General features: G+C 46.7%; 1 protein-coding gene across 3 annotated transcripts; it reads left to right on the forward strand.

The window, feature by feature from the left end:
• The first annotated feature begins 455 nt into the window (after positions 1 to 455).
• Positions 456 to 18,608, forward strand: LOC147133687 (serine/threonine-protein kinase TAO1-like). 3 transcript variants are annotated; one of them, XM_086013104.1, is made up of 21 exons: positions 456 to 977; positions 2,933 to 3,209; positions 3,638 to 3,709; positions 4,367 to 4,468; positions 5,314 to 5,359; positions 6,090 to 6,186; positions 6,266 to 6,379; positions 7,116 to 7,207; positions 7,310 to 7,403; positions 7,811 to 7,892; positions 8,922 to 9,089; positions 9,838 to 10,044; positions 10,285 to 10,443; positions 10,875 to 11,111; positions 11,924 to 12,052; positions 12,363 to 12,446; positions 13,158 to 13,277; positions 13,416 to 13,655; positions 14,111 to 14,323; positions 15,377 to 15,559; positions 15,857 to 18,608. In XM_086013104.1, exons 2-21 carry the CDS (start codon positions 3,078 to 3,080, stop codon positions 16,400 to 16,402), a joined length of 3,117 nt encoding a protein of 1,038 aa, XP_085869230.1. In that variant the 5' UTR covers positions 456 to 977; positions 2,933 to 3,077; the 3' UTR covers positions 16,403 to 18,608. The 3 variants fall into 3 exon arrangements, with proteins under 3 accessions (XP_085869230.1, XP_085869231.1, XP_085869232.1); XM_086013105.1 differs by lacking the exon at positions 456 to 977 and having other exon boundaries at positions 3,085 to 3,209; positions 3,624 to 3,709; XM_086013106.1 differs by lacking the exons at positions 456 to 977; positions 2,933 to 3,209; positions 3,638 to 3,709; ... (4 more) ...; positions 7,116 to 7,207; positions 7,811 to 7,892.
• The last annotated feature ends 215 nt before the right edge of the window (positions 18,609 to 18,823 follow it).

Raw genomic sequence — 18,823 nt, forward strand, 5'->3', positions numbered from 1 at the left:
TGAAACCCTACTCCAGGTTAAAAAAATACTTCTTAAAATACTTGTATCCCTAACGTTGTCTAAAATCCTTTTTTGAAACCCAAACCCTGCCTTGCAACCCTAATGCTAGCTAGCAACCTTACTTTGAAAGCCTGACCCAGGCTAAAAAGCCTGACTTGAAACCCTCGCCCTGGCTTGAAACTCCACTGTGTCCGACTACTTTGGATTGACCATTACGACACGAGTGTCAACGACCAAAGGGCTGCTATTGCCCCGTCACACATCCGTGTCGCCGAAGTTAAGCCCCTCCAGTATTTTATTCGATATTTTAAAAAATCTATTTCGAAATGATTTTTCTCAGGCCCCTTTTTCACCGGGAAAGAAGAAATCCATATGCCGACTGCTGGGTGTCAATGCAAGCCATTAAAATGAGATTTTTGCAAAGTGTCCTTCCTTGTTGTTTTGGGTGTGCGCTCTATGACTCGAGTTGGGAGACAAGTGCAGGAGTGCAGGTTGTCCTTTCGGCTCCCTGGCCAACCGCCGGCAGCATCCAAAAAGCCTCAGTTGCCCCCTTCCCTCCTTGCCTACTCGACCCCTCCCTCCTGCGTCTGTCCGTTAGTCCTCTCGCGAGTCGCGACTTTGTCATTCACAACATTGCCTCTCGGAGGCAGCACGGAGGAAGGCCCAAGCCGTTCGCCTCGTCGCCTTTCGCAGACGCTGCTATGCCGCCCCCGAACTAGCGTCAGCCGACCCGGCCGCCCGACACCTAACTTCCCGCGGCATGTCAGGCCTTTCGTTTCCCGGCCGGGAAGATTTGATGAGCTCCGGTGTCCCTCTGCTGTGCTAGTTAGCCGTCGGCTCGACTAACGCTCCAAGATCGGATTCCCTGGAAGGACACTGGCTCGTCTCATCTCCTCCTCCTCCTCCTCGTCGTCGTCGTCGCCCGGCGGCGGCGCTCGCCGCTCGTCGTCGAGTTGCGGGGATTCGCCTTCGGCCAGGTGGGGTTCGCTCGGATGCTAAGTGGCGAGGCTAGCCGGAGAAGCGAAAGTTGCTCTCTGTCACTCTCTTAGCCAATGACAGCTGCCGCGATGACCTCTAGCGCGATTTGCGTGACATTTCGATTACGTTTGCGCGCTTTACGACTGTCTGCGTTGCACAAAGACGCGCGCGGTGGATGTGCGAGGGGGCAAAATGCGGCCATTGACATTGTTGTGCTAACGGCTACCTTAGCCGGCTAATAAGCCGCTTTAGCATTCGGTGACGAGGGAGAGAGCGAGCAAAGGAGCGCGCCACTCCCTCAACGCTGCCGCACAGCGCTCGCCTTCAGGGGGCTTGTGTTTGTTCTCGGGAATGTCGGGTAAACTTGTTTTCTTCTCGCTTTAGTCCAAGGCATCCACCGTGTGAGGACGTGGCCTTAGGGCTGGCCATGCAAAATGGCCCTTTTCATGTTTGGAGAGAAACAGTTGAGTGCTGGGACTGCCAGTGTTACGATTCCATTTGATTGATTTAGAAAGCGCCCAATGACAGCTTCACAAAGGACACAAACACCTCACATCTTAAAAGACTCAAAGTGAAGCCCCCATGAACAAAGAGAAGTTTCCTCAAGGGAAGAAGAAACCGCCAGCAGGTCGTACATCAGAAGGTTTGGGAAACCATCGTCTCACACCTGCTAAATTTTCAAAACACCTTATTTGTTGGAAGTCATCTTTTGCTTGTTGGATGTGTCACATCACTACAAAAACTGAAAGAGAACGCCAAACACATTTGAGATTGTCATAAGGCCAAAACTAGGAAAAGTCTCGGCATTTAGGCTAAACCCTCGAGGTGACGCGAGCACGTTGTGACTCTAGCAAAACTCTCAAACTTCCTTCTGATTTCCAGTTCTTAGTCTGAGACTCTGAAAACCACTGTGGTGTAAACTCACAGACGGAAACAAAATGTGAGAGAGGTGCCAGAGCAGGGGGCGATGTTGGACATGTGAGAATTGGACAGCAAAAGAAGACAACTTAAGGTCAAGTGCACTTGGTTTCGTCTGAATTTGTGAAGTCAGAGGTGCGATATCGTTCCAGCTGTTCTAGCCTGCGTCGCTACAGTGATAAACGACTTCAACGTTCAAATCCAATTGTCTGTCTGTATCGGTCAATCAGTCTCCATATTTGTTTGCACACATTGACAATATTACAAATATCATCTTCACAAATTTAGACCAAAGCAAGTTTATACTTTCCACTGAAGCAGCAACGTCAGAAGTGTTCTTCTCTTTCGCTGTCCAACTCTCAAAAGCAGTGATATCGCCCCCTGGCGAACTTGTGGTGGCAAAATTTTCTGCAACACAAGTTCACCAAGTGAAACAACCAAGGTCATCTTCAGCTGCCCTCTTCTGGAAATGTGGCTGGGAGAAAGAGCCTCTGAATTGGATAGGGTTGCAAGTCAGGATTAGGGTTTCTCGCCTGGGCGCGGCCTATAAAATTGGTTTGAAATCCAGTCTTTGGATTCCAAATGCCTGTATCTAGCCTAGATTTGGGTTTCAAGTGACCGGGTAGACTTTGCATTCTGGACGTGGCTTTCAAGTTAACGTTTCTTGCTTGGCTTTCAAGAGTTTCCAAACAAGTTGAATTAGCATCATAATCAGCATAAGAAACAGCCGGACACTCTCACAGCAAGCGACTTGACAAGCTAGGCTGGACCAAGTTGGACAAAATGCACGATGAGTCCCCTCTCGGGAGAAGCCTTTGCAAATGTGTAATAAGAAAACATGCCAATTGTATGTTTAGTGTTGCTCTGCTGACACGGTGTCAGCAAGAACGTGGGTGTGTTACGTCGCCATGTCAACACTGTTGGAGGAAACACGGGTTACCGTTGTTGTGGCGGTGCCACCGAATCCTCTTAGCCTTCGTCCTCTGCATCTGTTTGATGTTTTAGCGTGTTTTTGCTTTGTTTGTCGTCCCGGCAGGCGTCCATGCGCATATCCGGGCGTCTCCTCCGATGAGCGCGGGGCCGCTCTGGCGTAGCTCCGCAGCCTCAGCGTCGCCGCGCGGGGTCCACGCGGGTAGCGCCCCGCCCGCCGCCCCTCTAGCCAGCCGCACGCTGCCCTCGGCATGCCGTCGTCGGTGCGAGCGGGGAGCCTGAAGGACCCCGAGGTGGCCGAGCTCTTTTTCAAGGAAGACCCGGAGAAACTCTTCTCGGACCTGCGCGAGATCGGCCATGGCAGCTTCGGCGCCGTATACTTTGTACGTCCAACTCTTGAGTTTTGCCTGCAATGCGTATTCACCTGCTCTTTGTCAGCTGCAATTTTCACACTATCAATTCTGGGAAAATGACGGAATGAGAAGAACACAATGTCTTTTTGGAGATTTGGACCATTTTTCATTTTGGGGGAGAAAATGCTTTAAATCAGTGTTTGTCAAACTTGACTCACCAAGTCCCACCTCCTTAAATGAAAGTGCGGACGCTAGTATGCGTAACTAATGAGCGAGCAAACTAACGGATTAACAAAGTAACTACCAAAATAACTAATGAACTAAAGTAAGAAATGAATTCAAGATTTCAAGAGATTAATTGTCACTGTCATAGGGACAACGAAATTATGTTTGCTTGCTTAACCGTTGCACCTCGAATAGAAAGTAAATGTTCAAATCATGCAGTCACCTGTTTGCAGGCACATGACGTGCGCACCAACGAGGTGGTGGCCATCAAGAAGATGTCCTACAGCGGGAAGCAGTCCAATGAGGTGAAGCAGCATGTAGCGCATAGACACAGGGCTGCTGGCCCAGCAGCCTCTTTTAGCTATTCATCTGAATCTATTTGTGAGGAAGGTTTTTTTTTTTTTATTGTATTTTTTAATGGCTTGCATAGTTGAAATCTTGTCCGGTGCACTGTCAACATCCATTTTCACACTTTACTTGATTTAATTTCACGCTTGCATACTTATTTTCCCAAGTGGAAGTGAGGCACTTATTTTTACATTACGAATAAAATATGACATTTATTTCAATTGTTTCTTTGGAAGTTGATGCAAGTTTTTGGTAGTAAAAAAAAAAAAAAGAAGTTTGAAATTTTTTTTTGGTATCAGGAGAAATAAAGCAAATGCCAGAAGGGGGGAAAATGTTGGAAATTGTAAATCAGATTTTTATGGAGGGGAAAAAAAAGCCATTTTATTTTTAGGCCCTCCAAACCGCACACACAAAAGAAGATATGGATATTGTGGAAACTTGATTGATTTCAGTAGGAGTTACTCATCTCTGTCTCGGATGCATCGGACAATAATGCAAAAATACATTAAGAATTTTTTGTTGTTGTTGTATGCGACCCTGCACTAGCAAATCAAGTCATGAAGCATTTGACTGTGGCGTGTGACTTAACTAGTTGACTGATTGTGTGTTGGCAGAAGTGGCAGGACATCATCAAGGAAGTGAAGTTCCTGCAGAGGATCCGACACCCCAACAGCATCGAGTACAAAGGATGTTACTTGCGCGAGCACACCGCCTGGGTCAGTCTTGGCTTTCACTTCATTCAAAGCTTCCAAATCTACCTCTTGGAAAAATAAAGACCTCTAGATCCACAATCAATCAAATGTATTCATTTTACTTTCACTATGTTATTGCCTTGAGAATATATATCATCGCTGTCCTGTGAAAAACACTTATCTCCAATTTTGGAATCTTTTTAAATTTTCACTTTAATGCGATGTCTGTAACGTAGAAACATGATTCATCTAAAAATAAAATGAAAAAAAAAATCGAGAAGTGTTTTTCACATGACAGTGATATATATTTTTTTGTAGAAATTGCTTCCATGATTTTTTTTGTTTTTTTTTTGCTTAAGGGGAAGTCAACCCAAACATATTTTTTATACAAGCCCACTAGTTGAAACAAGGCATTCTGATAAATATTGCGTTTGTGGAATAAGAGTTATTCCACTCGTTTGGAGCCATCTCTGGAGGCGGCCATTTTGTCACTTCTGTCGACTGAAAATGACATCACAGTTGCTCGGGTAATCACCAATCACGGCTGACCTGTTTTCCGAAGCTGAGCCGTGATTGGTCGTTACCTGAGCCCTGAGCAATCGTGATGTCGTTTTCCGTCGACAGAAGTGACAAAACGGCTCGCCCCCTGAGATGGCTTAAATGGGGTGCATTTTGCTGCTTAACTCATATTCCACAAACGTAAAATGAATCAGAATGCCGTGTTTCAACTAGTGGGCCTGCTGGGAACATTCTTGACAAAAATAATGTTTGGGTTGATTTCCCCCTTTAAGCTTGCAAAGCAACAGACTGCGATCGTAGAAATGCAAAAACAGTTTGCAGTGCTTACATGTGCTGCGTGTGTTGCACAGCTGGTGATGGAGTATTGCCTGGGCTCAGCCTCGGACCTCCTGGAAGGTGAGCTCGCCTGTCGCACACACTTACCATTTAGAGCGCCTCGTTGTTGGCCGTGGGGAAGCGCACGCCACGCAGAGATAGATGGAAGGGTGGGGAGCAAGGGTGGTGGGGTGCATTACAATCCAATTTAACAGGCGATATTTGCAGCCAGCCACCTGCCGCTATCTGTTCCAACCTTTGGGGGCTCTAAGCCGCTATATTTTTGCGGCTCAAACATATTATGCGAAGGCGTTAGAAAGCTGCTAAAAGAAGGGGCTTCCATTTTTCCAGGTATTTGATTGACACTGAAGCGGGCGTGGTTTCAGCGGACACGCCCACACACTCTCTAAGGAAAAAAAGAGAATGGCTTGATTTTTTTTCACCATTTTCAAGCCTCATTTTATATCCCTGATGGTTGTCCTCGCTGGTGTGTCGCTCAACAGGGAAAAAGGAATAATTCTGAGGTGACGCCAATGCAGAGTCCAATTTGATACCTTGACGATGCAGCAAGATGTAGAATGCTACTGTGTTACTGCCGTTCTTGGAATACCGATACCAAAACACCTCAAAAGCCTTATGTCATGATCTTTGAAAATTAATAAGATAAAACACTTTAGATGTGAAATGGGGTGGGGGGGGGGGTTGATTTCTGAACACGTTATTGGAGCGGGACAAGTCGAGCAGAAACAGCAAAAATGAAAAAGATGTCGACGGTGTCGAGTGAATGAGTGAGCCTGCTTGTGTGTTGCAGTTCACAAGAAGCCTCTGCAGGAAGTGGAGATCGCCGCCATTACGCACGGCGCCCTGCAGGGGCTGGCCTACCTGCACTCGCACAACATGATCCACAGGTGGCGCCCCGTCCTCCTCCGACAGACGTAGGCGCGCCGGCCGCCCCCGCCGCTTTAACGCGTTTGTCCCGCGTGGCAGGGACGTGAAGGCCGGGAACATCCTGCTGACGGAGCCGGGACAAGTCAAATTGGCCGACTTTGGCTCCGCCTCCATCGCCTCGCCCGCCAACTCCTTTGTGGGGACGCCCTACTGGTCAGTGGCAACCTCATCCCTGCAAAAAGCGCATTTGTTCCGACCCAAGCCGATTGCTGCCACACCAGAAACCAAGTTTTGCTGTCACGTTATGTCGCGATCCACTTAGTCGACATCATAGCGTTCAATAAGCTTCAGGGTTGACGTGATAAATGTCACGCTTTAAAATCATGAGTTTCACATTTGCATTTGATGAGTGATCGACTTACAATGTGACAATTTTCACTACTGCAATGGGCAAACCAAAATTCCTTCTGGTTCAGGTTGCTAGCAGAGCCCGTAGATCTTGTTTTTTTTGTCTTATGAATCTAACTTACTAGCAGTGTAACTGACGGGGAAAAAAAAAAGAGGTCCAAGTGGAGTGTTTGGAAAGATTTCCAATTTAAAAAGAAGGCAGTAAATGCTTGGATTATAGTTGACTATTATAGTTTGCAGTTGTATTGCTGACGGAAGCCCGTTTAAAATCAGAGGGGGGCAGGGCCTGTAGGCGGGTATGATAAGACCCCCCCACCACCACCACCACCAAAAAAAAAGGCGAATGACGGACGACAAAAGGGTGCCCACGCTGCAGACGGATGACCAATAACGGACCCTCAATTTTTAGTAAAATGTCCGACTCTGTAAACAAGATCAAATCGTGCTTGTAGTATTGAATGCATACGAATCCAATGTGCATCCTTTTGTTCCTCTTTCGACTGACTTTTTTTTTTTTTTTTTTCCTTTTTGTGGGTGTCAGGATGGCGCCCGAGGTGATCCTGGCCATGGATGAGGGCCAATACGACGGCAAGGTGGACGTCTGGTCTTTAGGCATCACCTGTATTGAACTTGGTAATAGCTTTCTGTAGGCCGCGTTTTTGCGAGGCACGCAAAAGCCATCATGACGACGATGATGATGATGATGATGATGATCATTTTTTGTGGCCGTTGCAGCCGAGAGGAAGCCGCCCTTGTTCAACATGAACGCCATGAGTGCCTTATACCACATAGCGCAGAATGAGAGTCCCACGCTGCAGTCCAGTGAATGGTACGCACGCACGCACGCATGCACATTTTCAGACACTTCATTGCTTCAAATAGGCAGGTAGTCAGGGGCGGAGCCAGAACGTGGCTAATGGGCGGGCCTGGAAAAATCAGGGTGGGCCTGAATATTTCTCTCACTTGACATAATCCTCCTGTCCCGACACATCGTATATTCAAATAAAATGACCGACTGAATAATATCCAGTTCAGATCTTCCTTAGGAAACCACAACTATGCCATTCTTGATCAATAAAATAAAAAAAGACAATGAAACACATATTCCAAAAATAATTGTAATAATTTACAAAAAATGTAAAAATACATATTTTGTCATGAATCTCACTGGGTGGGCACAGGCCAATCATGAATCCTGCAGCGGGTCAGAAACGAGCGCTTGTGTTGCTCCCACAGGACCGATTACTTCCGCAACTTCATCGACTCTTGCCTTCAAAAAATCCCGCAGGACCGACCGCACTCGGACGACATGCTGGGCGTAAGCACACACGCTGACACGTGCACCGTTTGAGACAATTTGTGATCAAGACGGCCTACCGTCAGTCCACCTCTTTCTTCTGTTTTTTTGATACTTGAATGAAACAATGATCCATTTTCCATCATAAAAAGATGATCCACAACATGCGATAATGTTAAAGCATCGCAACGACACTCGTCGGCACAAATTAGTTTGCGAGATTGTGAATGATAATTAATCCAACTCTGTGAAATCAATTTTGACAAAAAGAATGACATGCCTAAATAATGGTTAAATATGTTACGTCAAAAGTTAGGGAGATTACTTTTCAAAGATGATCTATAAATGTCCTGTTCTTTGCATTTTTCAAGGATTTTTAGAGCGAGATCAAGTCAAACCAAGAAAGGGAGGCACGTTTTGTTTTCGTGTTCTTCAGTGAGGTCCTTCCCGAAAGAGGGGAGACGTACCTTGGTTTGTCGTGCTTAAAGCGTCAGCAAAATCACAGTGGGGAAAAGACAAAAAAACAAAAACGTGTGACGAAAGCGTCGTCCGTTTGGTTTTGAACCCAAAAAATTCTTGGTTGGCTTGCAATGAAAACGTTAGAAACATGTTATTTTTTTTCCCCTTTCTAATTGAAATTGGTGTTCTTTGCCACTAAAAGTTTTTTTTTTAATTCAAACAACATATTCTGCTACAAAAATGCTACTTTTTTGCAACAAAAATGGCAGATTTTAACCATAAAAATGCGTACTTGTTTTCTATCAAGACGATGACACATTTAGCAGCAAAACGCTAGTTTTTGCAATGAAAATGTACAATTTTTGCTCTAAAGACCACAGAGAACGAGCAGCACAACCACAAAAGGGACAGTTTCAATTATTGTCATAAAATACAAAATCAAATAACGTGGTTAAACACAAATAGAAGACGTTTGCTCGGCTCATGTTCTTAGTAACAAAAAAAAAAAAAAAAGCATCTTTTAAGGGAAAACAAGTTGATAAGAGCAGTGAAAAGACAGCAAGTCACGCGTGTTGCCATCTTGTCCCGCAGCACGCGTTCCTGCAGCGCGAGCGTCCTGACTCTGTCCTGATGGACCTCATCATGAGGACCAAGGACGCCGTGCGCGAGCTGGATAATCTGCAGTACCGCAAGATGAAGAAGATCCTCCTGCAGGAGGCCCACAACGGACCCGCGCCAGAAGCACCGGACCCAGACGAGGTGGGGAAAGAGCGACGGGTTAACGCATGTATTTGCCGCCTGTAGCCGTCAATTGCCGCGAACGCGTAAGGAATGCCCCCACTAGCTTAATGCTAACCCACACGCCCCTGACAAGCTAGCAAAACTAGCATCAATATTGCATGTTAAAATGCTTGACGCTTTGAATATTGGAACTAGGGCTGAACTAACGATTCTTTTAATAATTGATTAATCTGTTTATTATTTTCAAGTCTGATTAAAAAAAAAAAAAAAAAACATGTTTTGATTAACATCCCTTTATTCAAAAACAGGTCTTTTTTTTTTTCTTTCTTTAAATTGATAGTGCAGAAAATGCACAAACATAAATTAGCATACAGTTACTGGTTTGCTCCGTACCATATGTGTGAAAATTGGCAAAAATGGAGATCACTGTTTTCCAAATTAAAAACAGATGTATGCAAACGTGTTGATTTGGAAAAAATCCCAACGATAAGCACGTCTGCTTTTCATGGAAGAAAATCTGCGAGTATTTGCAGTTGAGAGGCAGATATGGACAATTTTACATGGAAAAAAAAAAGGTCTATATACGAGTAAAAAATGAAGCACTGAAAGATCCAAATATTTATCGATTAATTTGATCTATTCGTTTGTGACTCGTCCATAAATCGATTCACCTCTAACTTGAACGGCGCTGCAACGCATGGAGACGGACAATACAACAATACTCACCGGCGTCCTGACGGTGCGTATGTGGCGGGCGCGTGTTCAGGAGCTGGAGGCGGGTGGCGGGCGCGCCGGCACGGTGAACAGCGTGGGCAGCAACCAGTCCATCCCCAGCATGTCCATCAGCGCCAGCTCGCAGAGCAGCTCCGTCAACAGCCTCAACGACGCCGCCCACGACAACCGCAGTGAGCTGGACCTCATGGACGGCGACCACACCGTCATGTCCAACAGCTCCGTCATACACCTCAAAGCCGTAAGCACGTGCGCACACATGCACGCACGTCGCAAGGAGAACAATGTACTTTGTGCTTGTTTTGCTCTTCAAATTTCAATTTTGGAATCGAAATGCTTTTTTTTTTTTCATTGCCAAGAAAACAATGGAAATGATGTCGTTGGCAACAAAAATGCACATTTGTGTTGAAAGAAAAAGAAGTCAATTTTTGCAGCAAAAACAACATAGACATGAAGTTTAGAAGGTGCGGCGCGTTGTCAGGAGGAAGAGGAGGCTTTGTCGGGGGATCAAGCGTCAGGCAGCCAACCTTCGGAGCCCCAGGCGGCGGCGGCGGCGTCATCAGCGGCGGCGGCGGCGGCGCCTCCCAGGAAGCATCAGCGCAACCGAGAGCACTTTGCCACCATCCGCACCGCCTCCCTGGTAAGACAGAACACACACACGCCAACTTCAACCGTGAAGACGGAGACCCACCGCGGGTTGGTGGGCGGTCACCGTTTTTGTTTGACCGTATTCTTTTGTTGCTCAGGGTCTATTTGAATATCACAAAAAAAACAGATGGACCACATCATACATGGATGAGGGGCAAAAAAACTGTTAAAACCAGTAAATTAAAAAAAAAAAAAAAAATTCACATAATTTGTAATTACCCTTTTTTTTACTAAATAAAAACCAAAATGTATCCATTGTGATCATTTTATATTGAGTGTACATTATTTAAAATGAAAAAAAAAAAAAAAAGCTAAATGAAGATGTGAGATTGCTCCTTTGACAAATTGCATTTTCATTACTTGTAATAAATGAATACTAATGATGACGACTTTCTCTCTCTGCCTCTCGCCGTCTGTCTGCAGGTGACGCGCGAGATGCAGGAGCACGAGCAGGACTCGGAGCTGCGCGAGCAGATGTCGGGCTACAAGCGCATGCGGCGGCAGCACCAGAAGCACCTGATGGCGTTGGAGAACAAGCTGAAAGGCGAGATGGACGAGCACCGCCTGCGTCTGGACAAGGAGCTCGAGGGCCAGCGGAGCAACTTTGCCCAGGAGATGGACAAGTTGCTCAAGAAGCACCACGCCTCCCTCGACAAGGACGTAAGAAACCAGGCAACCGTATTTTTCGCCAGCGTACGTATGAAAAGGCACAGCCTCAGTTAGTGGTGCCATTTCTGTATTTATCACATACATACAGCGCACCGTATGATTGGCCGCCGCCATAGTGAATCATACGTTAGCTTAAAACATACGGTAGCCTGCGTGCGCGATAAAACATACCGTATGCTAGCATGCATGCTAACATACCGGTATGTTTTCAAAAGGCAGCGGAAGCAACACTGAGTTTGGTTGTAATTTATTGAAGTATTTAACAATGTACTCACAATGTTTTTGTTTTTTTTTGATCCATCCTCATCCACATACTGGTCGGCACTATATACCCTACCGGGGGGGGGGGGGGGGGCGTGCATTTAGCGTCCTCTGTCACGCCCACACTTCCCCTTTGACGTCCGCCTTTTCTCTATATAAGCAGCGCGTCGGCAGGAAGGTGCTCTCAGTCAGACGAGCGGAGCAGTCATCGAAGTCACACAACACTTACAGGTTTTGGAAGTCGGAAAACACGCACAAAAGGCGCCCCCGTCCGTTTTGGAGAAATGTTTGGACTTTTTAAATGCGCCTTATGGTCGTGAAAACACGGGAACTCCTCGCTGTCGGTTTCGCCCCTTTCCAGGGTGACACGTGACATTTGAAGGACATTTTGAATCATAGTCAATTAGAGCGCCCCAATATTTCCAGGCCCGGGGAAATAGTTGTTAGGAGCTCATAGTCTGTAAGGCCGTTTTATGACATGTTTGTGATGACGCGCTCATACTAACTCGCCAACCAACATGTTTGTGTGTACGTGCGTGCAGCTGAAGACGTTCACCAACGACGAGAAGAAGTTCCAGCAGCACATTCAGGTGCAGCAGAAGAAGGAGCTCAGCAGCTTCCTGGAGTCACAGAAGCGCGAGTACAAGCTGCGCAAGGAACAGCTCAAAGAGGTTCCAAACACCCGCTACAGCTAGCCGCTACTCTTTTTGTGTGTGTGTGTGTGGAGGGGGGGGCGGGGCTTGCATAACAGCATAATCCCCGAATGGTTGCAAACGCAAAGAGTTTCACTACAAAGAGTTTTTGAGCTGCAAGTGTCGAGGTCCGCCGCGCGCAAACGCACCCCTCTAAGTCTCTCTCGACCTCTCCTTTATCCTCTCTTCCACTCTCACTTTTCCTCCTCGTCTTTTCCCCCTTGCTCTCTTTCTTTGGCGCCTTCTCTTTCGGTCTCCGTCACCCTCCCTTCTGTCTCTCTCCCCGCAGGAACTGAGCGAGAACCAGTCGACTCCCAAAAAGGAGAAGCAGGAGTGGTTGTCCAAGCAGAAGGAGAACATCCAACACTTCCAGGTCACATTGCAAATACTTCTGATCATCGTTTTTTTTTTTTTTTTTTTTTTTTTCCCCCTTTTACTGGTGCTGCTACCGTTTTCTTCTTCTAACATGTTCTCCAGTGGCTCTCTTGATGCTTTATTTTCTCGTGCTTTTCTTGGTTCTACTCATGGTTCTTGTGAAGGTTCTTCTAATTCTGTTTCTTTTGGCACTTGTGTCACTTCTTCCAGCATTCCTGCAGTGGTCCGATTGTTGTTGTTTTTGTTGCGCTTCTTTGAATGTGGTTCTTCTATTAATTGATTTCATGCTTTTATTGGATTTTCATGGTGCTTCCCTTTTAAAGCTTTTCCCGATGCTGCCGTTGGTAAATGTAATGGATCCCTCTGATGGTTCTAATGGTTCTCTTCGTGCTTTTATTGGTTCTACTCATGCTTCTTCTCATGGCGCTTCTGTTGGTTCTTCTTTTTGTTTCCATATCCGCTTCTATTGGATCTTCTGATGCCACTACTAATTCTTCTATTGAGTCTGATGCTTTCGTTGTGCTTCTGGTGGTTCAATTCAATTCAATTTCTTTATTTAACCGGGCCAAAAAAAACAACAACAAAAAAACCCTGAGATTATAAATCTCTTTTTCAAGAGTGACCAGGCCACGGGGGGCTTTTTCATCGAATGCTCCGATTGTCTCTTTTAATGCTTCTTGTGTTATTTGTTGTGCTACGTACGCTCCAGGCTGAGGAGGAAGCCAACCTACTGAGGAGGCAGAGACAGTACCTGGAGCTGGAATGCCGCCGCTTCAAGCGCAGAATCCTCATCGCCCGGCACAACGTGGAGCAGGACCTCGCCCGAGAGGTTACAAACACACACACGCACACCTCCCTTTGCAATCACCACATATTATATTTTCAGTGGATATTTGAAGCACTATCAAGGTCCACTATCTAAAACTGTGTTGGACACATCCTTAACGGCCAGCGGCGGTCTTCCCAGGAGCTGAACAAGCGTCAGACGCAGAAGGACCTGGAGCACGCCATGCTCCTGCGCCATCACGAGTCCATGCAGGAGCTGGAGTTTCGGCACCTGGCCACCATCCAAAAGGCTCGCGCCGAGCTCATCCGCACGCAGCACCAGACGGAGCTCACCAACCAGCTGGAGTACAACAAGAGGAGGGAACGAGAGCTCCGGCGCAAGCACTTCATGGAGGTCCGGCAGCAGCCCAAGAGCCTCAAGGTACACGCGCATTGTAGCGGACCCAGCCAGACGATGGTGAAGCGTACTGATGCTCCACGAGGGCGTTTTTATTCTTTGTTGAAGCCGTGTTCCTCACGGACAACACCGTAAGAGCTACGACGCGAAACAAACGATAACAGACATAAATGAGAGCCATTAAAAGTAGACGAACAGTCATTCAAGAAAGTCTTCGGTCATACATTTGAAAACACGAGTTTTTCCGACAGAAATCTAGCAGCACCGGCTGTTACGCAATTTTGATCACCAGCGAGAGGCTATCATTAGCGTAGCCGCGACGCAAATAACAAAAAAGGCACCCAAAAAAGTCACATCACAAAAAAAAATAATAATGAAACAAATCAAAACAGCACAAATACCTTGTTCCCATTCCAGCCAGGTGCTCGCATGCGCGTGACTGCCTGTGTGTGTTTGTATGTGTGCGCGCGCACGTTCAGTCCAAGGAGCTCCAGATCAAGAAGCAGTTCCAGGAGACGTGCAAGACGCAGACTCGTCAGTACAAAGCGCTGCGCAACCACCTACTGGAGAGCACCCCCAAGTGTGAGCACAAGGCAGTGCTGAAGAGGCTGAAGGAGGAGCAGACGCGCAAGTTGGCCATCCTGGCAGAGCAGTACGACCACTCCATCAACGACATGCTTTCCACGCAGGCCGTGAGTTGCTGTGTTGCACACTCTGCCCCCCAAAATTCCAGATGCTCCTAACAGGCACAGATCCTTTATGCTGCGGAACCTTGATCCACCGGTTTCATTTGCGCCGTGACCGAGGTCGTAAGCGACTCGTCTCACTTGCGTTGCAAATCCATTTTCCCAATTGAAAGAATTCAAGTTAGGATTTATTCATCGTCGTTGTTATACCTTTGTACTGTTTTGCTCTTGACACACACAACATTAGCCATTTGTTTTTGAACTTATTACATCGACAGGAGCATGTAAACGTTAAAGCGGAAGTCAACGCCAACATTTTTTTTTTTTCAAGAATATTTTCTATGCAAGCCCACTAGTCGAAACAGGGCATACTGATAAATATTGCGTTTGTGGAATAAGTGTCAATCCACTGGTTTTTTAGCTATCTCTGGGGGCGGCCATTTTGTCTTCTGTCGACTGAAAATGACATCACAACTGCCCGCAATGACCAGTCACGGCTCAGATTTAGAGAACAGGTCAGCTGTTATTGGTCGTTGTGAGCAGTTGTGATGTCATTTTCAGACGACAAAATGGCCGCCCCCGGAGAGGGCTAAAAACGAGTGCATTTTGCTGCTTAACTTATATTCCACAAACGCAAAATGAATCAGAATGCCGTGTTTCAACTAGTTGGCCTGCTGGGAACATATTCCTGGAAAAAAAAAAATGTTTGGGTTGACTTCCGCTTTAAGATGGACTGCAGTATTCCTTTATTTCAGTGCATTTAATTTATTTCCAGGGTTAATGTTGAAAAGGGAGTTAAATCGGTTAGGACTGCATCTATTTACTATTTTCAGTACCGAGTCCTCGACCGACGATCCCGTCGATTCAACGGGAAAAGTCGATTTTGCATTATTCAACAATGCCGACACATAATAAAATAAGCTTTTGCAATTAGCCGGTCTGCGTGTGGAATGACGGCGTCAGTTGCAGGCCATTGACGGACGGCTCGAGTATGAATGCGCTTCTTTTGTTCAATGAAGCGACTCAACGTGTGGCGGTTCCCCCGTTTGTGTGTGGCAGCTGCGTCTGGACGAGGCTCAAGAGGGCGAGTGTCAGGTTCTGCGCATGCAGCTGCAGCAGGAACTGGAACTGCTCAACGCCTACCAGAGCAAAATCAAAATGCAGACCGACGCTCAGCACGACAAAGAGAGAAGAGACCTGGAGCAGAGGGTCAGCCTCAGGAGGGCGCTGCTGGAGCAGAAGGTGAGAACCACAACATTCCAATTAAAAAAAAAACAAAAAAAAAAAAAAGGAGGATATTTTACCAAAAAACATGCATGGTTATGTGTGTAGATTTAAGAATACAAATCTGGTTGTTTTAATTTTCAAAGAAAAGGTCTATCTTTTCAGGAAAGGGGTGTGTATAGTTCTGAAAAGCATCTGTCATACTTTTGCAAACAAAAAAATATTTTTGTCAAAAAATCCACAGAGCGTTATTGTCCGGCGACGGCAGCAGACGTCTCCAGTCTATGGTCTAAATGTGTTTGTTTGGGTCCTCAGATCGAGGAGGAGATGCTGTCTCTTCAGAACGAGCGTTTGGAGCGCATCCGTTCTCTTCTGGAGCGTCAGGCCCGTGAGATCGAAGCCTTCGACTCTGAGTCCATGAGGCTGGGCTTTAGCAACATGGTCCTGGCCAACGTGGCCCCCGACTCGCAGGGCGGCTGGGGTGGGGGTGGGGGTGGGGGCGGCGGCGGCGGCGGCGGCGGCGGCGGCGGCGGCGGCGGCGGCGCTCCGGGCGGCGGCCACTGGCCCGCCGGTGGAGGAGGCGGAGGTGGCGGCGGGGGTGGCGGCGGCGGCGGCGGTCACCACCAGCAGGGCGGCTCTCAGCAGCCCTGGGGCCAGCCCGCCATGGCCGGGGCGCCGCCCCCCTGGAGCCTCCATCTCCCGGCGGGCGGGGGCCAGAGGGGCTGCGGGGGAGCAGGTGCCGGGGGGGTGAGGAACAGCCCTCAGGCCCTGAGGAGGACGTCATCGGGGGGGAGGAACGAACAGAGCATGAGCAGAAGCGCTAGCATCGCCTCCAACGCCTCGCACCTCTCCTACACCTAACGTGCATGCACGCACCTGACATCACCATGGTGACACCAAGGTCAACGTGGGGCTCGCAGGAAGTGGTGGGAACACCAAAGCTGCATCGCTACCCGGCATGGCTGGAAGCTCATTCCAGTTAGCATCACGCTAACCGAGGCCAACAAAGCTAATAGCTCTATGCTGGCATCCTGTTTCTGACAAAGCTTTGAACTCTTACTTTGAAACTCTGATCCAATTTTAAAACACTGCTCCATTTGAAACCCTAACTTGAAACTGTAGCCCCATTTTATAACCCTACTTTGAAACTCTAACCTGATTTTAAAACCCTACTTTGAAACCATAACCCTACTTTGAAATCCTAGCCCTAATTTAAAACCCTACTTGAAAACCCTAACCCTACTTTGAAATCAAATTTGAAGCCCTAACCCTACTTCTTGTATAAATCCTCACCCTGAAGAGTTAGGGCCAGGGTAAGCCCTTAGTGTCAAGCTAGTGTCCTGTCTGCCATTTTAGCAACATGCTAAAGACATTTTAATGTCACGTTAGTGCCATGGCTGCCATGTTAGCATCATGCTAATCTCTTGCTAGTGTTCTACGACGTGTCATGTATGTCTACCAAGGCGGTGTCACCACCACGCTAACATCTTTCGAGCATCAGTGGCACGCGACTGCCACATTAGCCTCGTCGTTAACGTCCCGTGTGACATCCTGTCGACAGTCACATAAGCCTCATGTTCGCCTGTTAGCGTCATATTCGCAGTCCGTCAGTGGCGGAAAAAAAAAAAATCCAACTTGATGTTTAAGTGGGGCTAGCCATGCAAATGGCTAGCAGTGTCGTTTTTGTTCCGATGTCAGCTGTTGATTTTCCACTAAATCCTGCGACTGCCTCATTCAATGCAACATGCTTAAGAACATGTTGGAAGAACACTTTCAAAGGAGACACGTGATGCAATTTTGTCAGTGTTCAAAAGAGCTTCCACATGTCTCAAATGACATGCCTGTCACGGTTCGGTCTCGCAGGTCACAAAAATGCTGATTTCAACCTATTTTGCAACAAAATTTGGCATTTGGCCACAGAAAACTCCTTTTTGCAACCCCCCCAAAAAAACATTTCGTCTGAAATTCTACCTTGAAGCACTCGTTTTGCCACACCTGGGTTAGTCAAATCATAGGCTGAAACACCAAAATGCCAAAAACGCTCGTCTTTATGCTGAAAACAACGTTTTGCAACAGAAAAGCTCGCTTCTCCGACAAAAACTGACACAAAACGCTTGTTTTTTTGTTTTTTTTTGTTACAGAAATGGCATACTTTGCAACACAACTTTTTGCACGAAATCTCACAAACGTGAGAGTAATGAAAATGAAATCCTGTGCCAGGAAACATGCTGGATTATGTCAAAACGCCCCACTGTGATGTCACAATTGGGAAAATTTCCGAAGGCAACATTGATTTGCCTGTCAAAGTTTAAACTCCCAAAGTCACTTTGACGTCACGTCGCCTTGAAACAACACGCTTACAAAAGGCGTCAACACACATGTGGAGGCGATGCTGCTTTGATTGGCTGCTGTGCTCCTGCTACCTTGCTAGCTACTTACCTCCTTATCTTCCTACTTTCCTTTCTTGTTTGGTATCCTACCTTTCTAGCTTCCTACCGTCCAAGCTTGTTCCCTTCTGACCACCTTGGCCTCCTAGCAACTGACCTTCCCACCTTCCTAGCACTTGGCCAGTCTCTGACTTCGCTTCCTTGCTTCCTAGCATCCTCGCTTCCCTCGGGTGACGCCCTACTCCGCTTCACCGTCATCCCCCGCCCCGGCCAACAACAAAAACAAGACAAATCCTGTCTGCTGCTTCCGCCTGTCAATCAAAGTGTAAATATGTACATGAAGAGAATTGTAGAGTTGGTACGTCCAATCGTACAGTCAAACGTGTTCATATTGTAAATCGTGTCAAAAGATTTCACAGGAAATTTAACGACGTCGCCATAGCGAACAAAGAAGGCGATTGGAGCCTCCGCTGGGCCCCCGCGGTGGGCGGCGTCAAGCCTGTACAGGCTTTCAGTATTCTTTGCTGTCAGTGAAAACAGACGATACTGCTCGTGGAAAGTGAAATTTTACGAGTTGCTTTGTTTGCGTTGGACGAGAGCTACTGGAGAAAGAATCATGTAATAAAGTAATTAGGGCCCGAGCAGCGACTGCTGCGAGGTCCCTATTGTTTTTGTAGAAATGATTTGTTTATTTTTTTGTCTTTGTTGTCAATCTTCAAGCACTTTCCACCCGTCTTTAAATTATGTAGGGCTGCCACTAATGATTATTTTAATAATATATTAACCCGTAAATTATTTACATTTTTTGCATTCCATTACTAAAATTCCCTTGTTTTTTTTTTTATTATCCTAGTATTGCTATGGGGAATATTGATTTACAAAAAACGCATTGAAA

Source organism: Filicampus tigris, chromosome 17 (assembly GCF_054856515.1).
Source record: "Filicampus tigris isolate MCC_2025a chromosome 17, RoL_Ftig_1.0, whole genome shotgun sequence".
NCBI lineage: Eukaryota > Metazoa > Chordata > Actinopteri > Syngnathiformes > Syngnathidae > Filicampus > Filicampus tigris.